General features: G+C 39.1%; 1 protein-coding gene across 1 annotated transcript; it reads left to right on the forward strand.

Moving 5' to 3' along the window:
- Window positions 1-170: 170 nt before the first annotated feature.
- On the forward strand, window positions 171-20,034 carry pibf1 (progesterone immunomodulatory binding factor 1). Its single transcript, XM_085369129.1, has 18 exons — window positions 171-594; window positions 746-846; window positions 1,568-1,766; window positions 1,862-1,981; window positions 3,281-3,414; window positions 4,026-4,134; window positions 4,243-4,362; window positions 4,453-4,514; window positions 4,761-4,886; window positions 5,586-5,684; window positions 9,342-9,507; window positions 13,137-13,287; window positions 13,614-13,704; window positions 14,239-14,341; window positions 16,658-16,788; window positions 17,700-17,784; window positions 19,517-19,699; window positions 19,958-20,034. Exons 1-18 carry the CDS (start codon window positions 328-330, stop codon window positions 20,009-20,011), a joined length of 2,301 nt encoding a protein of 766 aa, XP_085225255.1. The 5' UTR covers window positions 171-327; the 3' UTR covers window positions 20,012-20,034.
- The last annotated feature ends 1,654 nt before the right edge of the window (window positions 20,035-21,688 follow it).

The following is a 21,688-nucleotide window of genomic DNA, read 5'->3' on the forward strand; positions in this document are numbered from 1 at the left end:
GACCCCCGTGTTAGGAGGGGGTACTGCACGACGGTATATCGTTATCACGTACAGAGAACTATATGGCGATTGCACTTCACGGTTATTACTACAGAGGGCGCTGTAGCTGAACCCACATAGAAGTCGAGCCGGTGGCGGCTAGCAGGCAGCTCAGAGCGGGACCCTTGAAAACAAAAACAATTCTGTGGCTTCTCTTTTTGAGTCCGGGGTGTCACTGCAATTCAGCATGAAGTTCATGTCCTCTTTGTTTAACGCTGGTTGCCAGTGTTTAGCTGTTTAGCCAGAGAGGTACCGAGGAGTCAGAATCAGGATTCAAAACGATACAAAATGCCTCCGAAGAAGCAGCATCTCAAGCCGACTGCAGCCAACGTCTCCAGCTCTTTGGACCTAGAGTCTGAGGACATCAGCTTGGAGACTACCGTGCCCACCACCGAGGATGTCTCCTCGTCCGACGAGCAGCGGAACGGCTCCCAGAAGGTGACCCGCCAGCTGATCGAGAGGAAGGAGCTGCTGCACAACATCCAGCTGCTTAAAATCGAGCTATCGCAGAAGAATCTCATCATAGACAACATGAAGGCCGATCATATGTCAAAGGTAGACTTGGGGTGGGAAATGGAGACAGTGTTTCTGCAGATAACTTTTCCCCTGGTTAGGAGAAAAACGACCTGGTACTGCAGCATCATTGTTGCAGTAATAGTTTTGTGATTGAATTAAAGCGTCTATAATAAAATATCTGGTGTTTCAGATTGAGGAGTTGGAGGAGAGGCTGAATGACGCCCTGCATCAGAAACAAGTGTTGGTCCTAAGACTGGATAACCAGCTGAAACTTACTCAGGAGGAGAACAGGTGAGAAAGGACACAACCAGAGCAGGGGTTTCATGACTAGTTATATTTTCCGAGACATAAAGACTTAAATTGAAGTCTTTATGTGTGCATATAAAGCAGCACTCTTATAGACGTGGCCCCTGCCCCCATATCTCATTGTATTACATCACACAAGGATGTTGTGTCTGCCCTGTGCCCTTTGTAGCATCAGTGTCATGTTTGGGAGCAAGAAATGCATATACAGCTCAGGCTATTGAGCAGTATTTCCAACAAGGCAAGGTTGACATGGTTTTGACACGTACAGTGCGTGAATAATTGATACAGTATGTCCAGTGATTGATAATTGATATATTGGACAATTATATCAGATATATCAGTTATCCGTGCACTGCACGTGTCTAAACCATGTCAACCTTGCCTTTCTAACTTTGTATACAAACTGCTTAATCTGAACCATTTCTAATCCTGTTGGATCTGGGATTGGAGGTCAAGGTCTTATGGCGATGCCAGGCAGGAGGAAAACAGGAATACCACAGAGAAGATTGATGGATGCAGTGAAAGAGGACCTGCGTGTTATGCATGTTAAAGTACACAATTATGTGTGCTTTAACGTGCATAAGCAGAGCTTCTATAGTGCATTGTAATGTAATTTCTAACTAATACAACTACATATACCCTCCGTCCCATCATTTAGCTGCTGAGGTCAAATGTCAACTTTGTTAAAAAAGGCTGTCATCACCAGGAAGCAGCAGGCTCTGCGTAAGCAGGAGATGGAGGCCATCCTGCTCAGGCAGCAGCAGCTGGAGGAGACTAACCGACAGCTGTGTGAGAAGGCTGGAGAACTGAGGAGATCTCTCAGGGATCTGGACCTCTCCCAGGACAGATACCAGGAGCTTCGTGGTCTTCCTGAGGACAAAATATCTATACAGGAATATGTAGCTGTGAGTATGAGGTGGTCTTCTATTGGTCATTAGAAAGGACAACATATAAAGAAATCAAGAAACAAGGTGACGTTTTCTTTGTGCTGTGTCCCTAGATGCGTTTCTATGAGGTAGTGACTCCTCTGCGGGCCCAGCTGGTTGAGCTTAGTCTGAAGGACAGCAGTGTAACAGAAGAGCTGGGTATGCACAGAACCAAGATGAAGACACTGATTGAGGTAAAACACACAAACCCAACCTAGCAGCACTTGTGCAAAGTGTTCACATAATTGTTTACGTAGCATATCAAACACTTGTTCTTTTTTGTCTTTATTTTCTTTTGTTATGTTTAAAGCAACATACTTGAAACACTCAGACTTTGAGTCACTTGTTTAGGAAATGTAAAAACAAAGATCGCAGATGGTCAAGATGTGCTAAAAGCGTCAATCGTAGCGACTTTTCAGTGGTCATGTTAAAAACTGCAGTGTTGAGAATGATATTGGTGTGAGTTAAACAAAAACAGTACAGTCAATACAACTACCAGACACCCCGTAGGCATGCATGACACAATGATGAGAAAATGCTGTGTCATGCTGACAGCAGGGTTATAATATGCCAAAAAAATGTCATGAATTCAGACTCCGGCTGCTGGAGGGATGTTGGCTAAGCAGTTTTCACCCTAAGGAGGTGAATGTGAGAACGCAAATGTCTGACACAGTCGGACCAGACATGCTGGTATTTAACTTGACGGTTCCATAGTAAAAAGTAGGCATGCTGTTGCTTTGTTACAGATAGTAAATAGCACAGGTAATATTCCTGTACTGCATTACTGAGTGGATATCATGTGTGCTTCCACATGTGCACTATCCAAACAGCATGCTTGTATTACCCACACAGTAGTGTGGATGTCTTAAAAGCAGACTATTTCCTTGTGTTCGGAACATCTGAGAATGGGAAAACTGTGGAAAATATCCTGTCCTAATTCTCTTCTTGGCAAGAGATGCTTTAAGATGAAAATGCCACAGGGCATCTAAACATTGCTGTGTGACAGGTGATTTTACTTTTTTTTTTTTTTTCTTTTTTTTTTTTAAACGTAGACGTCCCGCACCCTGAAGAACACACAAGCCAATACATGCTAGTGTACATATTCTAATTCCTCTAGCTCACTAAAAACAAAGGCCTTTTTATCAGTTGCTCCTACATTGAGTGCCTGGACTGGATTCTTCCTGAAATCCTAATCTTTCAGTTTTTCGTTATTATTCCTTCCAGTGTCCAAGGAATACTAGTAGCAGAATTCCTAGTATTTCTTTCGGATGCCTTATTTTCTTGGCAAGGTTTCGGTTTGTGATTTGGAGACGTCTGGCTGTAAAATTGCGCATCACCTCGTGCTGAATGCGGGAATGTGTCTTATCACATCTAATAATAATAATGCTAATGCTAATAATGATGATGATAATGCTAATAATAATAATAGTCGTAGTAGATAAGGTGCTTCTTGTATTATCAGTATTGTCTTTTCTGTGCATGTGTCCTCAAAGAGCTACGAGGAAGAGCGGCGGTTGCGTACAGAGCTGGAGATGAGGAATCAGAGATTGACCTTAGAACTGGCTGACACCAAACAGCAGATCCAAGATGGTGACTACCGCAGAGAAAACTACCCAAACATCAAACGGTGTGTTTGCTTATGTGACATTTGCTAATCAGAGGTCAGCTTATGAGCTTTCTATATTTCCCACGAAGGCCACAGTACATATTTTAGGCTCTGTCCTTGTCCCAGAAACACAATTTTTAAACAGTACATGGGGAAAAAATGCAGAACTGTATTGTAGATTTAAGAGCAGCCCGCTGCTTTTTCTTCTATAACAGTAATGAAAGAACACATTATAAATTTGACTACTGTGAGTCAGATCCTTTGAAAACAGTGCATTGTAACATTTGATACTGGCGTTGAAACACTTAATGGATCGTCTGGCGTAACAGCATGTCTGTAATAGATGTGGTGGAAAAGTAGGACGCCAGGAGCCTTTGTGTTTTATTTAAAAAAGGAAAACCAGCCGTCAGTTTTTGTTTGCTATCATTTTAATTACTTTAATATTATGTAATGTTTCAAAGAGCAGCATTTCACTATGATATTATCTAATAAACTGGAAACAACAAGCTCCAAACCCCTTTTCCCCTCAGAAAACAACAAGTAGGAGATGATGAATTTAAACTTACCTTTATATTTAAATTTTGAACTTGTAAGTTTAAATTTGTGTCCACTCCTGATGTTGTGTTTTATAGAGAGCGCGACAACTTTGAAGCAGAGCTGAAGGAGTTAAAGAGGAGATATGAGGCCGTAGACTTGTCTCACGCTGCAGTGACCAGAGAAAGGGACACACTCAGCAAAGAGGTGCATCACACAGATGCTTTCCTCGTAATACCCTCTAAATCTTTCTTTCATGGTTCTGTGTTAATAGTTTTTTGTTTTTTAAATGTATTCTTCCTTCGTGTCCTCCAGGTGGCAACATTGCAACAATCAGTGACACTCCTGCAGAAGGACAAGGAGTACCTGCACAGGCAGAATGTGGAACTCAGTGTTCGCTGTGCACATGAAGAAGACCGCCTGGAGAGATTGCAGGTTCAGACAGTTCTTTGGCAAAATGCTTATAGTAACACAAGAAGTCCCCGTGTGGTTTGCTTTCACCTTTGTTTCTGTTTTTTTGACCAGGTACAATTAGAAGACACTAAAAAAGCCAGGGAAGACGCCTATGAAAAATATGTAGCATCCAGGTTCGGCTTTGCTGTTTTTGTTCTTTTATGCTTCTCATAAGAAGCCACTATTCTAGTGCTTTGATATGGAAGAAGTAAGCTGTGCAAGTATTATAATAGTCAATAAAAATTAGATGATGATACGCAGTATCTGCCAGCTGTATTCTGATCTCAGTTCTTATGACCTCACCCACATGAAGAAAGCTTCTGCGTATAATGCTCTGTTCATTTAAAAAAAACATTTTTTTTATCATCTTTTCTCTACAGAGACCACTACAAGTCAGAATATGAGAGCAAATTAAGAGAGGAGTTGGAGAACATCAGGCTGAAAACAAGTCAGGAGATAGACAACCTGCAGAGAACCTCCAGGGAGATGTATGAGAGGGAAAACAGGTATCAGCGTCTTTTAGTATAACTGCTGAAAAACTGAATATCAGGGGTGCTGTTTAAACCAAGTAAAGTCAAACATTATTCATTACTCATTAAGAGTCAGTGAGTGGTTTATAATTACAAATTGAAGCATTGCATTAGGGAAGAGGCTGGTGACTCAATGATGTTGTGGTTTACAAATTCACCTAAAAAGCAAAAGATCCCCGGGAGGAGGAGAAGAAACAAGACATCAAACATAAATATTTGCATTGTTAAAATATGTAGAGCTACTTGTGGTGAATTAGAGAACAGCAAAAAGTAGAATAATTGTGCACACACTACACTTGGTCTTTTTATTTTTCATCTTATCTAACATAGAGTAAAGCAAATTTCGCAGTAAACTTCACCCTGATCCTTTGTGAGTGTGTAAGTTGTGTGATTATATACTTATTCGTGTCAACTTAATGTTTCTTTTCTTTTCTTTTTTTTCTTTATATATACATGTTCAAAAAAAGGTCAGTAAAATAACATAACATTTGTCTGTTACTGTATTTACTTGTGCCTACACAGATATTTAAGAGAAGAAAGAGCTGTTACAATGTTACAATGTAACAGTACCTCAAAAACTAAGAAAATAGCAGCATATCTTCGAATGATTAAAATCATTGCTCTCCACAGGAATGAGAGTGTCTTTCAACTGTGTGTGTGTGTGTGTTTGATCAGGAACTTGCGCGAGGCCAGAGACGGCGCGGTGCTGGAGAGAGACCGAGCAGTGGCTGCTGAGAGAGATGCCCAGTCCAGATATGACCAACTGCTGGAGCAGTGAGTTTTATCATCTGTCACATGCTTAAAGCGCAACACTGACATGTTTTTTTCCCCTGTCACTCCATGTCATGCACAGAAGTCAGAAAAAATGACCTAAAGGGAGACTTCTGACTCAGAAGTCTCCCTTTAGGTCATTTTTGTAGTCAAGAAGATAAGTGGAAGTTATTTTATTGATTATTAATAAAATTCTCTCAGTCTTAATTTGATTAAAAAACAAAGAGAGAGAGTGCTAAAAAAAGTAAGTGGGAAAATGGGACTGTCTGTGCACCTTGTTAAATGCATGTTAGGGGTAACTTCTTTTATTTTTTCTTGTATAAACTAGATTTTTAATGCGGTTCAAAATGGGAGGTTTTAAATAACATGAAAACTGGTAGTTTTAGAATAAATATCAACATTTTTATCCGTGCAAGCAGCGATATAATGAGTACAAATTCTTAGTTACAATTGAAAATACCACACATGAAAGTGGAAAAAAGTGCTTGGTCACATGATTACATACTTTAGACCAGCGGTCCCCAACCCCCGGGCCTCGGACCGGTACCGGTCCGTGAGTCGTTTGGTACCGGGCCGCGAGAGTTGAGGCTCAGGTGTGAAATGTATAGTTTTCAGGGTTTTTATCTCTTTTCAGCGTTATTTTGTTATCGTTTTTATCGTTTACTCGGTTCCTTGGTCTTTTCACGTGTGTTATGAATAAATTTTCTTTTTTTCAGTACCGGTACTAGTTTTATTTTGTTGTATTTATCCGCGACACCTTAAAGGCCGGTCCATGAAAATATTGTCAGGCATAAACCGGTCCGTGGCGCAAAAAATGGTTGGGGACCTCTGCTTTAGACTACTAAAATCTGTTTTTGTTTCCAGCTGCGTGAGAAAGATTTGTTAATGTGACAGGTAGCGTCGTGGTTAGTTAACACCTTCCAATGTTGGCTACTTAAGAAACTCTACCTGAGGGTAACTGAGGGCATCTGGAACGACTCTTTGTTGTCGTTGTTAACCATGAAATATTTGGAACCCATTTGCATAATTCATTGTATTTTGTGTTTGCCAGCCAAAGAAGCCAAAGAAGCCAAACTAGTTTGATTAATAAAGCCAGCTTGATTGCTGTGCTTTTTATAAAGATTAAGTTCTCACCGTGTTTCTTCTGTTTCTTTTAAAGCTGTGAGCTTGTACTTGCTTTGACGCTGACATGCGAGCCACTGGCCGCCTGTCATTAGCAAATGTTGTGGGCGCGGCAGGACTTTGGTGGCTGTGGTTTACCATCTCTTACTAAAGATCACATGAAGGCTTTGCTGTAGCAGAGAGATCAAAAGGTTGCTCGGAAGTCAGTTTACTTTATAAAAAGAGGTCCTAAGCAGCCAGTGTCTTGGCCTGTAAAAGCAGAAACAGCACAGGTAAAAAGCAAAATGAGGCACCGATTATTTGGTGGCACTGACGATATTTGCTGAGGAAATAAGATGAGATTTTGAAATTGCTATTAAGAGAAAGTGAGTTTAGTAATCAAGTTTTGTTGCCTTTTAATGCTTAAACTATGTGGGGTTTTTTCAGATTTTGTAGGTTTTTAAAAAAAAAAAAATGAAGTTGTTTTTCTAGTATATTTTTTCCTTTTCCACCCTCCTTCTGAGTGATTAGTGTCTGACCAGCTAGTCTCTATCTCTGCTCCAGGCCACAGAGGCCATCTCAGTATAGCCTGGAAAGGTGCCTCTGGGCCACAGCCTTGTAAGAAGTTTTAAAAATTGCATGAAAATTGCTACAGAAATATTGTGAGCCCTGATGAACACGCCAGCACATAAATACTTAAGGTGTAAGATTTCTTTTTTATTGGAGGTAGCATTTCAGTCGTGTCATTAGTCACATGGTATGTGTCTTTGCACCTGATTTCTCAAGACTCCCTTTTGAAACCACATTTTAAAACTAACAATTATTTACGTGGAGAAATTTCTTTCTGCACCATCAAGAATTCTCATTTCTCATGTCATAAATCTTTATTTTTTTCACTTTAAGTGTCTCTGCAACACACAAACAGAGCCACTTACACAGCAGCAGCAGCAGCAGTAGTAGTAGTGTCCCAGTCCTGGGTTACTACTACATGCCATGCATTTCTCTACATCCAAACCACCAGCTGTTAGTCTTTCCATACACACACACACACACACATACACACACATGCACAAAGTCACTTCACTCTCCCTTGGACTCTCTCTACAGCGATCACATTCCCTCTCTACATCACATCGCAAGCCAGCAATGACAGATGCTAGCCTCAAGCCCTTAACCCCTAACCCCACGCATGCCCCTATTTCTGGGGCAAAGAATGAGGGTGAGAAGCCTGAAATGGCGTCAGTTAATTTAAGCCTAAAGGGCCAGCTTGAACCTTAGCGATCCGATTGTCCAAAACAAAGGCAAAGTGTTGAGCACAGTTTTCCGTTTTCACCTTCCTGACAGACTTTGCTGCAGCAATGCTGCCTTGGGTAGCTTGAGTGTCACGTACTCTTATTTGCCACTGTCATAAATTTGCCATTTAAAAGCACAAGAATAAATGCAGCTAATGAGCCTTCCGGAAGGGTAGCATTGTTTTCCAAAGAAATTTTTACTTCTTTGCTTCCATATTGCGGCCACGATGAATAATAGAAGGCATAAAATGTCCACCATGTGTACACGTCTATCACTGTGAGCACATAGCTCAGGCCTGCGCACTATGGATGATGAAATCTTATCAGGTCAGCTGTAATCGAGAGTTATTAATATTATCCAACCAACCTCCACGACTTGATGGGGTCTGTGTGTGCATGCTCGAACACTGCCTAGGGAGGAGAAGTGAGCTTGAAACTGTTGTCTGCTCGTGTTGTACTTTAAAGGCTGCAGAAAAATCGTTGCCCTTTTTTAATTAGTCACGAAAAAATTGAGTTTATAATTTCTCTCGAGCGGGAAGTGATATCTTCAAGTTATTTTTCTTACTCATCTAACAGTCTTACACATGCTGCTCGATTCATCAGGATCCATTTGCTGTTTCAGCCTGATAAATGACTGGAAAGATTAAAATAACCAACCAGTTTGTTATGTCTTTGCATTTACATGCATAGAAAATTGGATCAAAATGAAAATAAAAGCACCTCTGTCTTTATATTCTATATCCGACATTAACTGCAGGGCACTTTCGGTCCCTTTGTTCTTGTCTAATTGGTTAGGTTATATGGAAAAACCTTTTATTGGTGCCAACTTAATCACTGTAGATGGAACAAAATCAAAAACTGCTGCAAGCACAACTGAAGAAATGGTAACAAGCAAACTTCCTGCTAAATGACTTTGTGTAGCGGTGGAGGCGCAAATTGAACTTCATTTCACAATAGTGTACAATGGGGAATTAAAGTATACCAACAGGAGCATGCTTTTAAGACATTTACCGCAAAATGTAATTGAGTCCCTGTTACGGAAGAAGTTGCAGCGTTTGTTTAAAACCACCGGGCATGCCTGAGCTCAACCACCAGCCTACAGCTGAGTTTACCTTTTGTGTGAGAAGCACACTGTGCTCCTTTATTATCTAGTCCACATAGTCTCTTTGTACCAAAACATGTTGTAGCATTTAAAAAAAAAAATACAAAAATTATCTTTAATATCTAGTGAGGTGTGTGACTTTATCTCCATCTTTTCTTACTCTAGGTTCCGTCAGCTGCAGCTGGGTACAGACAGCCGGGTGGCAGAACTATCCAACCAGGCCAAGCTGCACTCTTTTGAAGCTGAGCGTGCTAATATGGTCAAGGATGAGACGGCTAAAGCCCTAGCTCAGTGTCAGCTGGAGTGTGAGAAACAGCAGAAGAAACTAGAGGTACTCAGACATAAAATGATGGGATACCCGATTACTAGTGTGTTTGTTTTACTTTCTGCTTGAGTTAATGTTACAGGTTGTTTATTCGTATTAGTAATTGGATTTCTCCTAGAATTTTTAAAAGCAGGTTCAGTGCATCCTGCTGAGGTCTGTGGAGCATTCATTACAGAGAGTAGCACACAACTTAAAAATTCTCTCAGTCTTCTTATTTAATTCAAGATTACCTCAGTCTGATTGTCACCTTGAACACTTCTTTGATAACAAAGTTGGTGCTTCTAGTCTACTCCTAATTATCAGTCAGTCAAAAATGATCTGTTTGGCACAGACGGGAGAAACGTTGCCCACAAACATACGATGTTGTTATTACAACCGAATATGCACAACTGAAGCCTAAAATCAAGTCCGTCCATAGTACTTAAAAATTAACACGGCTATCCGTCTTCATAAATCGCTCCAGTGGCTTCATTTTTATTTGTGTCCAATGAATCAAGCGTACTTATGAAAGAAGTACACTAAGTGCAATTAGTCCTTGATGTCTGGATGCACCTCTCATCACATCACGTGTTCTTAAAAGGAGAAAAATGCTTTATTTATTTATTTATTTATTTATTCATTTATTCATTTATTTATTTATTTATTTATTTATTTATTTTTAAATTAACGCTGTGATTGCAAGGCTTGCTTTTTGTCTCCGTCTGATCTTTCTTTTCTCCTGATCTATTTTTCGAGTAAATGTTGAAAAGGAAAAATGGTAAAAGGAAACAATTTCTAACAAGTTAATCCAAAAACAAAGTTTATGTAATCATGTATGTAATGGGAACAAAAATATACCCTACGTCTCAAGATATTACTCCATTATCCATCATTTGATTACGATGGTGGAACATTCATTCTGATTAAAAGTCCGTGTAATGCTTTGTAGTTCACCGTTGATTAAATCAAATGGGAAAAATCAGTTAAAAATTTTCATTATCCCTTTAACGTATTTATCAGTGCTGTAATTACGCCATCTTCTCTTTTTAGTTAATTACTATCTAGCCATTATCTTATTTATCTTGTCATTATCTTATAAGCTGTATTTGAGCATGTGTTTCATTATGCATCTGCACATGAACTGAGGCATGGTGGAGAGACACACTCAGAGGGGTATGTAAGTGAAGGAACTCTATGTTTAATCTGAATGATAGCAATATTGACCTGTGGCTTCAGTACATAAATAATGTTTAGGTACTTCTCCACAACTTCCCAGTATAGTGTACTGTGATTAAAAAGACAAGCGTCAAATAGTTCCTAGCTTCCTCTTTTTGCATTGGACATTGCATCTTTGTTACACTTACATGTTTCAGATCCTCAAATAAATTTTCTTTTAAACAAAGATAACCCAAGTAAATACAAAATGTAGTTTTTAAATTGTGATTTCATTTAGTCGGGGGAAAAAGAGTTAAACCCACCTGGCCCTGTCTGAAAAAATTATTGTCCTGCCTTTTTAAGTTGTTAATTAACTGTGAGAAAATTAACCACATTTATTTTGGAAAGCTAAGTTTAATTTCACTAACCACACCCAGGCCTGATTCCTGCCAGACCTCTTGAATCAAGAAATCACATGCCACCATCTAAAAAAGCTCAAGAAGAGATGAGAAACAATGTCATTGTCACTCAGTCTGGAAAAGATTAAAAAGCAATTTCCAAGGCAAGGCTTTGGAACTTCAGTGAACCATCGTGAGATCTATTAATTACAAACAGAGAACCTTCCCAGGAGTGGCCGTCCTACCAAATACTCTAAGAGTGCATCAATGACTCATCCAGGAGGACACAAAAGAACTGCAGACCTCATGTGTTTCAGTTAGGGTCAGCGTTCGTGATTCAACAGTAAGAAAGAGACTGGGAAAAATGGCCATGGGAGACTTCCGAGGAGAAAACTACTGTCGACCAAAAAGAACACAAAGGCTCATTTCATATTTGCCTAAAAACATCTTGATGATCTGTTGATGAAGACTTTTAGGAAAATTCTATGGACTTATGAGGGAAAACTTTCTGGAAGATTTGTGTCTCATAACACAAGCAACACAGCATTTCATAAAAGGAACATCATACAAACCGTCAAACGTGGTGCGGTGGTGGTGTAGTGTGATGGCCAACTGGTGGAACCGTGAAGCTCTCTACCACCTCTGAATGGCTACAAAACAAAGAAAAATGAAGGTTTTTGGAGTGACCTAGTCAAAAGCCCACATTTAAATCCAATTAAGATGCCTTGGAATGACCTTAAGCAGGCCATTCATGCATGAAAACCCACCTGTTTGGCTGAATTAAAATTTCTGAAAGTGCGGGCCAAAATTCCTGCACAGCAATGTGTAAGACTATTTCCAAGTTACTGCAATTCTTGCTTCCAAGGAAGGCACAGCCAGTTATTAGGTTAGGTTTAGATAGCTGTTTTTCTGTAACAAATGACATTGTCATTTAAAACTTGGCTGTCTTTTTCAAATACTAAAATTTGTTTCATAGTCTGAAACATGTAAGTGTGTCAAATATGTAAATGTACTTGTTCCCTACAAGCCTGTTGTTACGATGAATTTCTGCCTGCAACCATATATGAAACCTACAAGTAAAATATAGGCTCGATTGTGCAGCAAACTGTGTGGTAGTATGAGCATCAAACTGAGTTTGGCAAAACAGCATAGGCAAGAAGCAAAATAAGCAAAAGCAAAAAAGCACTCATCCAATCCAGGAAATTCTTGCCCCTCAGCTGTAAAAGTTTGATGGGGTATTGTCGTAACCTTGCTGGCTGGGCGGGCGGTTTAGACACTCAAGTTAACTTAGAAACGAGGTGACTTCTCATCTCAATGAACTTGAACTCAGGGTCAAGATCAGAGGTCAACCTTTTGGAAAATCGCCTCAAATTTATACGATAGGTGTCTTTACTAGCAGGCTGAGGCACAGCATTTTACATTTTCTTTCAGTCTCTATAAACTTGGCAGTATCAAAAGATTTCAAAGCCTTGTGTGTGTCCAGGGTTACCTTAACATTTATTAACCATTTTATCTTTGTATAGCGAAAGGTTTTTTGCTACTATGTTAGTTTGGGGTGGTGGGGAAAAATAAATCAATCAATAAAAAGTATTGGGATATTTTGCATGGTGATTTTTGTAGCTATACAGAGAGACCAAATATCAATATTATATTAAAATATTTTAAATACTCTGGGAATTCTAGAAGCAAGAGGGCTCATATCATGAGTTTTAATGCAGAGATTAGAATTTATATTAAATCGCCTCCATCAACAAACCATCCCACACTGGGATAGCTTGACATGGCAATGTTGCCATCAGTGCAAATGACTCTCTGTCAGTAAGCACAACTCATGGGGACTCAAGTCAACTCTTGTGGCAGTTGCACAGGTCATACGTGGCAGGTTTATGACAGGATTTACTGATAGCGTTGGCATGTTTGACAACCTCATTTTACAGCAAAACATAACTGAAGTGAGATAACTTTTATCATTTTGGAAAAAGCTGATCTTGATAAACTATAACTCTGCGGACATAATTTGGAAACAAAGGTGTTAAAGTGCAACTAAGAACAATAGTTTTGAACATTATTGTCTGTCTCTCTGTCTCTCCTCCTGCTGCTAAGCTCCTCACTCAGGAGTTTTACAGGCTACAAACTTCCTCAGAGAGGCGGGTAGCAGAGCTGCAGACTCAGAACGCTGAGCAGGCGTCTCGCCTGGAAACGTATGAAAAGCTCGAGCAAGAGCTGGACCAGGTCACCATGCAAGCCGCCGAAAGTAAGAGTATTGCATTATCTCTGTGGAAACAGCCACTTTAAACACATATCTGTGAAATCAGACAGACAAAAGCAAACAAGTGCACTCAACTGGAACCTAACATTGGAAAAATGTGTGTAATACAAATTACATAATAATCTTATTTGGGTAAGATGGGAGATTGACATAGAAAGATGGCAACAAAATCTTAATACAGTTTTATCTTTTGATCTTTTTAAATGCCTGAGCTTTGCAGGAAAAGAAAACAAACCACATGTTTGTACCTGTTTATCTTAATAGCCCCGCAGACATACTCTAATTCCAGTTGTACCATTATCTCTTACCAGTTGAGAATGAAGAAGAGGCAGAGAGGGTTTTGTTCTCATATGGCTATGGGGCAAATGTTCCTACAACGGCCAAAAGAAGACTAAAACAGAGGTATAGTACATGAAGCACTTCACTGCATTTCAAGCAAAGGATGCAACACAAATGTTGGTCTTTTAAGGTTTTGCATCCTGCATAAGATTTGCAAAACATATTTTGAGTGTTTAAAGAAATGCATCATTTATATTGTCATATATTCTTTTCCTTTGTATTTGATTTTGAATTTTGCCCTTTATGTTGCAGTACTGGTAAACAATTTGCTGTTTATGCTTTAAATGTGACACATATCGTGCATCTTTGTGGCTTTCTTCTTTGGCGGTCACCCACACGGTGTCTTTTGCCTTGTGAACTAAACAGTTGTTTAACAGTAATTCCTTAGAAATACCAAACTAGAACATCTGGACATGTTTCCACTTAGTCTTTTATTTGATTTTTATCTCCAGCATGTGCAGCCAAAAGGCTAAATTAATCTCATTGCCTAGCAGCAGACTCTAGAAGATGCATTGTGTAAATACACACTAGTGTAATCTTGTTGATTTTTGTCTTGTTGATTGAAATTCCCATAACTTTTATGTGGCTGTTGTGCAGCGTTCACTTGGCCCGCAGGGTGCTGCAGCTCGAGAGGCAGAATACATCACTGAGGAGAGAGTTGGAAAGTCACAAGTCGCAGACGGGGCAGATATCTGAACAGGTAAACACCTGAAACAATATCAAGTTCCCTGGAGAACATCATTAATATGAGAGTTTTCTAAGGAAAACAAACTTGAAAGCATTTCAAGTCAGTACCTGCAAACACTTGTTTTCCCGCCGTGACAAAACTCCTACAGCGACTCTGCTTAAATTTATTCCACTTTTTCTGTCAAAGTCACAATGATTTACGTATTCCCTCTTGTAACAAAAGAAAGTCATTACAAAGCCCAACCTTGATGGCTCCTCTCTCATCTCTATTTACCTCCTCACATTGTCACGACTGTGGTATAATCACTTCTCTTTGAAAGGCTGCCATTGGAGCCGTGACATTAGGTCACATCTTGAAGAATGGAAAAAATGATTTTGGCAGAGTGTGCGTGTGTGCTGTACTAAGCCAAAGTTTTAGGTACTTCACAAGGGTAAGCATGACAGTGACCACAAATATATCCATAACGGTGAATCCTGATCTCAACGGCGCTGAATTTGCGTAAAGAGAAAGAAGCACCTGCCACAGGTTAAGTCCTCAGAAGTGGCATGGCGAGTTCTCCTGGAAGACGTGCCAGGTGTCTTTAAAAATTATGCGCAAGTGAGCTTAGGAGGATTTTTATTTTTATTTTCTTCTTAACTACTGCGTAGTTGTGTAAGACTTTATTTGTGGTATTATTTCTTTCATATCATCCTCAGGGCCAAACTTTTGCACAGTAGTGAGTATCATCCAACCCACTTAGGGACACATTGTGATGGTCCCCTGCTTTTTTTCTGAATCTTCTGTCAACATTTAACAATGAAACTGTCAGATTCCACGTTTGAAGTCAAATGACGAAAATGGCAGGTTGTTTAAAAACAAACAGCATGCATTGCAGACTTTGTATGAGAAGAATGTGAAGTTAGTCATAATACCTGTCAAACGTTGTTGATACAGTGGGAAGTATTGCCAAAAACCATGACAGCCATTGAGCTTTTGTTGCGTTTGGCAGTATGTTGCGTTTGTGTATGAGTGTGCAACACTGAAGCTTAAAGTTTGGGTGTGTGAATTCTCTCTGTATACAAATGTGTATGTAAAGTCACGTGTCTGCCACTCGTGCACTAATGGGAAATTTTATCCAGGAAGACTTGGAATTATAAGCCTGATAGCTCTGTCAGCCAAATGTGCTTGTGTTTTCCTTTCTTTTCTTCTTCTTTCTCCTCACTCATTATTATAAACTCAATGAGAGGAGAGGTTGTGCAAGCCAGAATGGGCAAGATTTAAATAAGCCAACCATTCAACTGTCAGCTGTGATCAACTGGCATTCATCTGGAATAACTCATGATTCACTGACTATACAAGAAAAGAAGAAGAAAAAATTATACTTCCTTTTCACTAGAAAGGCTCAGGGTGTTAACTGCTAAACCACCCACACGAATGCCCTGACTAACTAACGATTGTCCTTAGCCTCCACCCAGTTCTACTCACTATCGGCCAGTTGTAAAAGCCGTTTAATGTTTAACACCCATACTTTATCTAGTGTTCAGCAGATTTTAAGAACAATACCAACTGATGGATATGTTTTGTTTTGTTTTTTTCATAAAAAGCTTGAAGTTTAGATATGCCTTCATAAAAACTCACTTTTATGCAAGTTTCTCCTGATGAGATCAGAGATGCCATGACTGTAGATCTTGCATCATTCAGAAATATTTGCTAATATTTTAGTTGATATAATTTTATAATGTGAACTAAAACCAGTTTCTAAAGAGAATTACTTAACTGGTGTGACATTAGTTTATCAATTACTGTGCACTGTACTGAGCCACCGCTGATTTCTTTATATTTTGCTTCTAAGCTGTCAGACGTTCTTGTAATATATTTTGGTTTTTTTTATAAATAGATTTTCACTACTAGTTTTCTAAAGGTCTTTTAAAGGTTTTTTTTCTCATTTTTGTGGAAATTGGCTGCTTTTTCACTCTTTTTCCATCAAGTTATCGTACCTGACCATTTCCAGGGGAATGTTTTTGTTTAAGCCACTTAACACTGACCTATGAATCATTCAAGCATAATAAAGGCACCTAACTTAAGGAATGAGGTAGTGTTGTGTCTACACATAGCAGACAACTTTGCAAAGAACCTGTTTTAAATTGCATCTTTGAGCACTTTGTTACTAGCCGTGTGTTGTGAAAAACACATTTTTTTCTAATTTCTTTAGTTGAATCTTTGAAAAATGCCGGAGATAACAGTTTGACAGACCCATGAAAAATTTACACAAGTCAAACGAAACATTACATACGTGAAGTAATTGCTCTCTAACTGCTCAGGTTAACACATACTTTGTTTTTTCCACAGTTGTTGGCCGCCAACCAGCTGTTACAGCAGACGCAGCAACCTTATAGTTACTTGATTGAGACGGTGAGACAAAGGGATGCACAGATCAGCATACTGAAGGAGCGTGTCACCTCACTTGAGGGCAATGTCAGGTACAAATGCTGCATACTACATTTAAAAAAAAAAAAAAAAAAAAACATTCATTCACGACCTTTTCATCTGAAGGTTGTTCAGCCTTCTCTCCTTCTTGGAAAGCGTCCTTTGCTAATTTGTTTGGTTAAACTTTGTATCTTGTAAATCACTTGATACAATAGGGAGCCCATACCTCCCCACCCTTTGGTTTATCTCTTCCTTATCATTATCTCCCAGTCTCATCTTTTGTCCCTTTCACACCTAGCCCATTATGTCTGTGCAAACCTGCATGCGTGCATGTAAGTCCCCACATGAGTGCATTTACAGGTTCTTGGCAATGACCTAAATTGCTGTTGTGCCCTCTCTATTTTAGCCTGTCAAAAATGCAAATTGACAGACTGCAGGTTTTCTCTTGCTGTGTGCTACCACGGAGCGCTCACCAGGTGCAGGAACAAGAAGGGTTAAAAAAAAAGAAAAAGGTTAAGAAAAATGCTGTCAGACTTTCCCTGTCGGAAACATTTAAGTTTTCTCTGTGGGTCTGCAAGGTTAACCTGTTTGGCTGCAGATGCACAGCTCAGGAGAATTTTACGTGATGCACTGAAGTCCTGTTGCTTTTATCTATATGAACGTTTTTGTTTATTTTTGCATACACAAATGAATGAACATTCAAATTACGATGCATACCACACCTTCACATCTGATCCTGTGTGTCCCATCTCCTGACCTGACGCTAAAGAGCAATAAAAAAAACTAAAACCCACTAAATCTGCTTCATGAAGGACATTAATATTACCGTTTCTGCAGTCTTTAAATATTTTTGTTCAAGACATGTTAATATTTTACTACATATACTTACTGAATAAATATTAAGTGTACTTTTTGTATTAACTAGAGATCTGATCTCTCTGTCTGTGTTTGAATATGACCTCAGTTCTCTGAGGAAAGAGCGGACCGCTCTGGAACAGGTGAAAAATAACATGGCCGCTGATCTGGAGCGACTTCTCAACCATCAAGAGGTACACAAAGGGACAGTGTTGGTTACTGGTTGTGTTTTGTTTAGTGTTTATGTGATTGTTAGCAATCAATTTGCTGAATGCTTTCTGATGATATCAAGATATAAAATATTCGTAAACTGAGTGGGTGGTACATTTATTCGAAAAGCTACATTGCTATTTATATTATCAGTGGTTGTATGGAGTTTTTGTTGGAGCTTTTTTTTTTTTTCAAACCCCACACAAATAGACTCCAGGGGGCTTAATTATAAGCTGCAGTGATATTTCAATAGCACATCACTGTAAACATAAAAAAGCCAGAGTATTCTCTGAAAGTAAGGTCACAAAATGAAAAGTGAGAAACAAGAAAGAAAGACAGACAGACAGACAGACAGACAGACAGACAGACTGGTTGGTTGGTTGGTTGGTTTCTTAGTTTCAAAGTGTTGGATCAACTTCATCACACAACTGACGTAAACAGTAAAACCCCCAAACAGCAGTCACCTCTTCCAGCTCAGCATGTTGTTTTCTTCTGAAGTGCAGACAGAAATGTGGCAATTCTGAGCTCAAATCACAAGAGTTTACTTGTAGCTAAACCAGATTGTAAAGCAAGCTGTAATTTGATCACATCATCCGCTGCAGGGATGAGACACAATTTCTTTTTTTCTTTCTCCTACAAGCTCATGACTTAAACCTCAGAGTTTTTTATTGTTTTTTTGGCAATGTATGAGTTTAAAACCTAAAGAGATTACATTTATTTTTTGTTATAGTACTCCCCAGTTTGCATGAATTTAATGACTAATGATTGCAGATCTAGTTTTCGGTGATGAGGTTTTGCAGCTGTTACCTGCGACATCCACTGTATTGTCTGAGTGTATCTTGCTCCAGGTGGGTACCGTACCTGTTAATCCATGCTTCAGTGGAACAACACATATAAAGATTTAATATCTCTCTTTAATTATGGCCCCAACAGTCTTTGGTAAATATTTAGGAATTTTCCTTTATAATATCCTAGAGCTCAAGTCTTCTTTAAATAAATAAATAAATGAACACAAACCTAATTATAATTTAATCAGATAATTCACACAATTTTTTTTTTTCTTAAAAACAAAACGTTTGGTATTTTTGTCTGAAATTTAACGGTATTAATCAATTATAAGTAATAGCTGCTGATTAATTTAATGTTGATCTTTACACCGGAGAATTTAGTGCAGCGTCTTAATGATCGTAGGCACGCGTGCGCGTACACGCAGGAGTATGTTCCCAAGCAGGCCGTTTGCTGTATGAAGTATGTGCCCTGTCATAGACAGCTGTTCCTCAGCTTGGCTATTTGGGATGCCACTAGCGTGTGTGTGTGCTCTAGTGTGTGCGTGTGTGCTCGTGCGTGTGTGCGAGATGCCAGGGCTCATGTCCTCAGAGGTGATAAATAGAACCGTGAAATGGCCGAGAGTCCCCCTCTCTGCCCTGCTGCTGTTGCCGCTGCTGCCATCCCTGCAGACCCTTAGTGCAAGTCGTCCCATCGCTGGACTGTGTTTGGTTTCTTCGACCTGAATTCTTGAAAGCAAATGTTTCACAAAACATTAATAAAGATAAAAGAGAAGAATTACTTTTTTTTTTTTGTTAAATCAAACGATTATATAGTTGAAATCTGTGGCCTTTTGGACTCTACACTCCCAGTAATTTCTCATACACTCCTTCATTTATTGTTTTACTCTTGTTTCCTCTTTTTTCTTTTATGAACTGTGCGGTTTTCCAGGAGTTAGCCATGATGAAGCAGGTCCTGATCAGCATGCGGTCCAGACAGGCAGACGCTCTAAACCTGTTGGAAACAGATAAAACTGGTATCAGGACTTCTGGATTGGGGAAAAAACAGCAGTCCAAACGTATCAACAGGACAGCAGAAGAAGAATCACCAAACAAACCCAAACCCACTGTGTTTGTAAGTGACTGTTGTAGCACCACCCTTTTTATGAGTCACACCATGTGAACGTGCTTAGACACATGTTAGGACAAAGCAATAGAAATGAAAGGATGAACAGTTTTTTAAAAAATCATTTAGTGAAATAGAAGTTTTTCACTAACTGAGCATATGTTCTAGTATGTAGCCATGAGTCATGAGAAAGTCAAATAGATGAGAGTATATTAACAAATCTCTTTCACTTTTCATATTATTTCTTTCTCTTATTTTCATTTACAGACAAATAAAGAAGTTCCCGATTGGTACCAAAAGCAGAAGCGGAAATCCAAGTGACCGTTTGTGTCATGACTGGAGCTCAGGACCTTTGTTTTTAAATTTTAGGTTTTGTCTAGACCTTTGTAAGTTACAGTTCATTTCATTGCTTGATTGCTTTTCAAATACAAAGGCACAAACAGTTTGAACTGTCTAAGTGTTTTGTTTTTCTCATCCTTTGTTAAATATTGTTCATGGGATAAATTATCTGTGTGCTGGTCCAGAGATATTACCTTCCACAGGGTACACATTCCAAGCTAACTGAAGGCCCAAAAATTCCTCTTTTTTGGCAGTGGCCTGTTTTATTAGGTCTGTCTATCATTATTTTCTCATCTTTTCCAAGTTTGCAGATACTGCTCGCTACAAACAACACTGCAGGAACCTTAGCCTTTGATTTGCACAAGCTGAGGTTCCTTAAATAGAGACATAGTAGGCATACCTTTATTATTTCTGACCATGTTCTTATCGGTGTCATATTAAATTTGGGCGGGCGGCTAATGCGAAACTGGTTTGTCCCTTTTCAGGAGTTTTGTTATCCTACATGTGATGTTAAAACTCGCATAAGAAGTAGTAGTAGATCTGTGGAAAAGGTTTCATAAACCTCAAGAGTAGAAAGGCTACAATACACTCAACTAAGAAAATATCAGAAAATCAGTTTTGGAAGAGAAAATGTCAGCCAGATGAACTTGAGATTAATCTTGATGGGTGTGAGGTAGGGTGAGGAAAAAATGAAAGGAGAAGGTTTGGACTGGATGTTAACCCGGCGAATACATTCTCCTCAAAACACAGTGGAGACGAGTGATGGCATGGGTAGGCATAGCTTCTCAATTCACTAAGGTAGTAGTGATCATTGATAATGCAACAGAAACAGCTGGATTAATCGTGAAGTGTATGATTTTTGCTCATATTCAGCTAAATGCAGCTGTTGATTGGAAGCTGCTACACAGCACAGATGTTGAGGGAGCCAAAGCATGTTGCACAAGGCCCAGGTGATTCTGAATAAAGTGTAAAGAAATAGGATATTCAGTAGTGGCCGTGTAAATCTTCTAATCTCACCCTGATTGAGCATCAAGTTTTGAAGGCGAAAGGCAGAAAGACTCAAGAGCAAACCATAATTGATGGCAGCTGCAGTGAAGCATTTGCTTTACTGCATTTGGTTAAATCCATGGATTTCAGACTGTCATTGTTTTGGCAAAGGTTTCTTAACAAAGTACTACAACTGAACATTATACTCTATAATTATTCCTCTATTTGTCCAATTACACTTGGGTAGATAAAGATGGCTCATATATTTTTTGCGTTCAGCCCTCTGGATTACAGATGAGCCTGGGCTTCACCTGATTCTTGATTGTTTAACTTCAAATCTACTGAGGTGGAAGCAAAAGGCAAAAATATAAACGTTGTGTTCAATTCAATTTTATTTATATAGCGCCAAATCGCAACAACAGTCGCATCAAGGCGCTTTATATTGTAACCTATTATTGTTATTGTAATTGTTTGGTAATTTACTAATTTGGAGTCAAAAAACCCCCCCACAATATTTTAATAATAGTTTGATGACAACACAAATATTTCCTGTAACAGATGGTCTCATTTTACTCAAGTACAGTTTTAAAATACTTTCAAGTATTTCCATCGAATTCCACTTTATTCTTCTGCTCTGTCCAATAGTTTCCTTGATTCCTTACTAGACTAACC

Source organism: Diplotaxodon limnothrissa, linkage group LG13 (genome assembly GCF_057381915.1).
Source record: "Diplotaxodon limnothrissa isolate DT_005_m linkage group LG13, D_limnothrissa_male_GT1.1, whole genome shotgun sequence".
NCBI lineage: Eukaryota > Metazoa > Chordata > Actinopteri > Cichliformes > Cichlidae > Diplotaxodon > Diplotaxodon limnothrissa.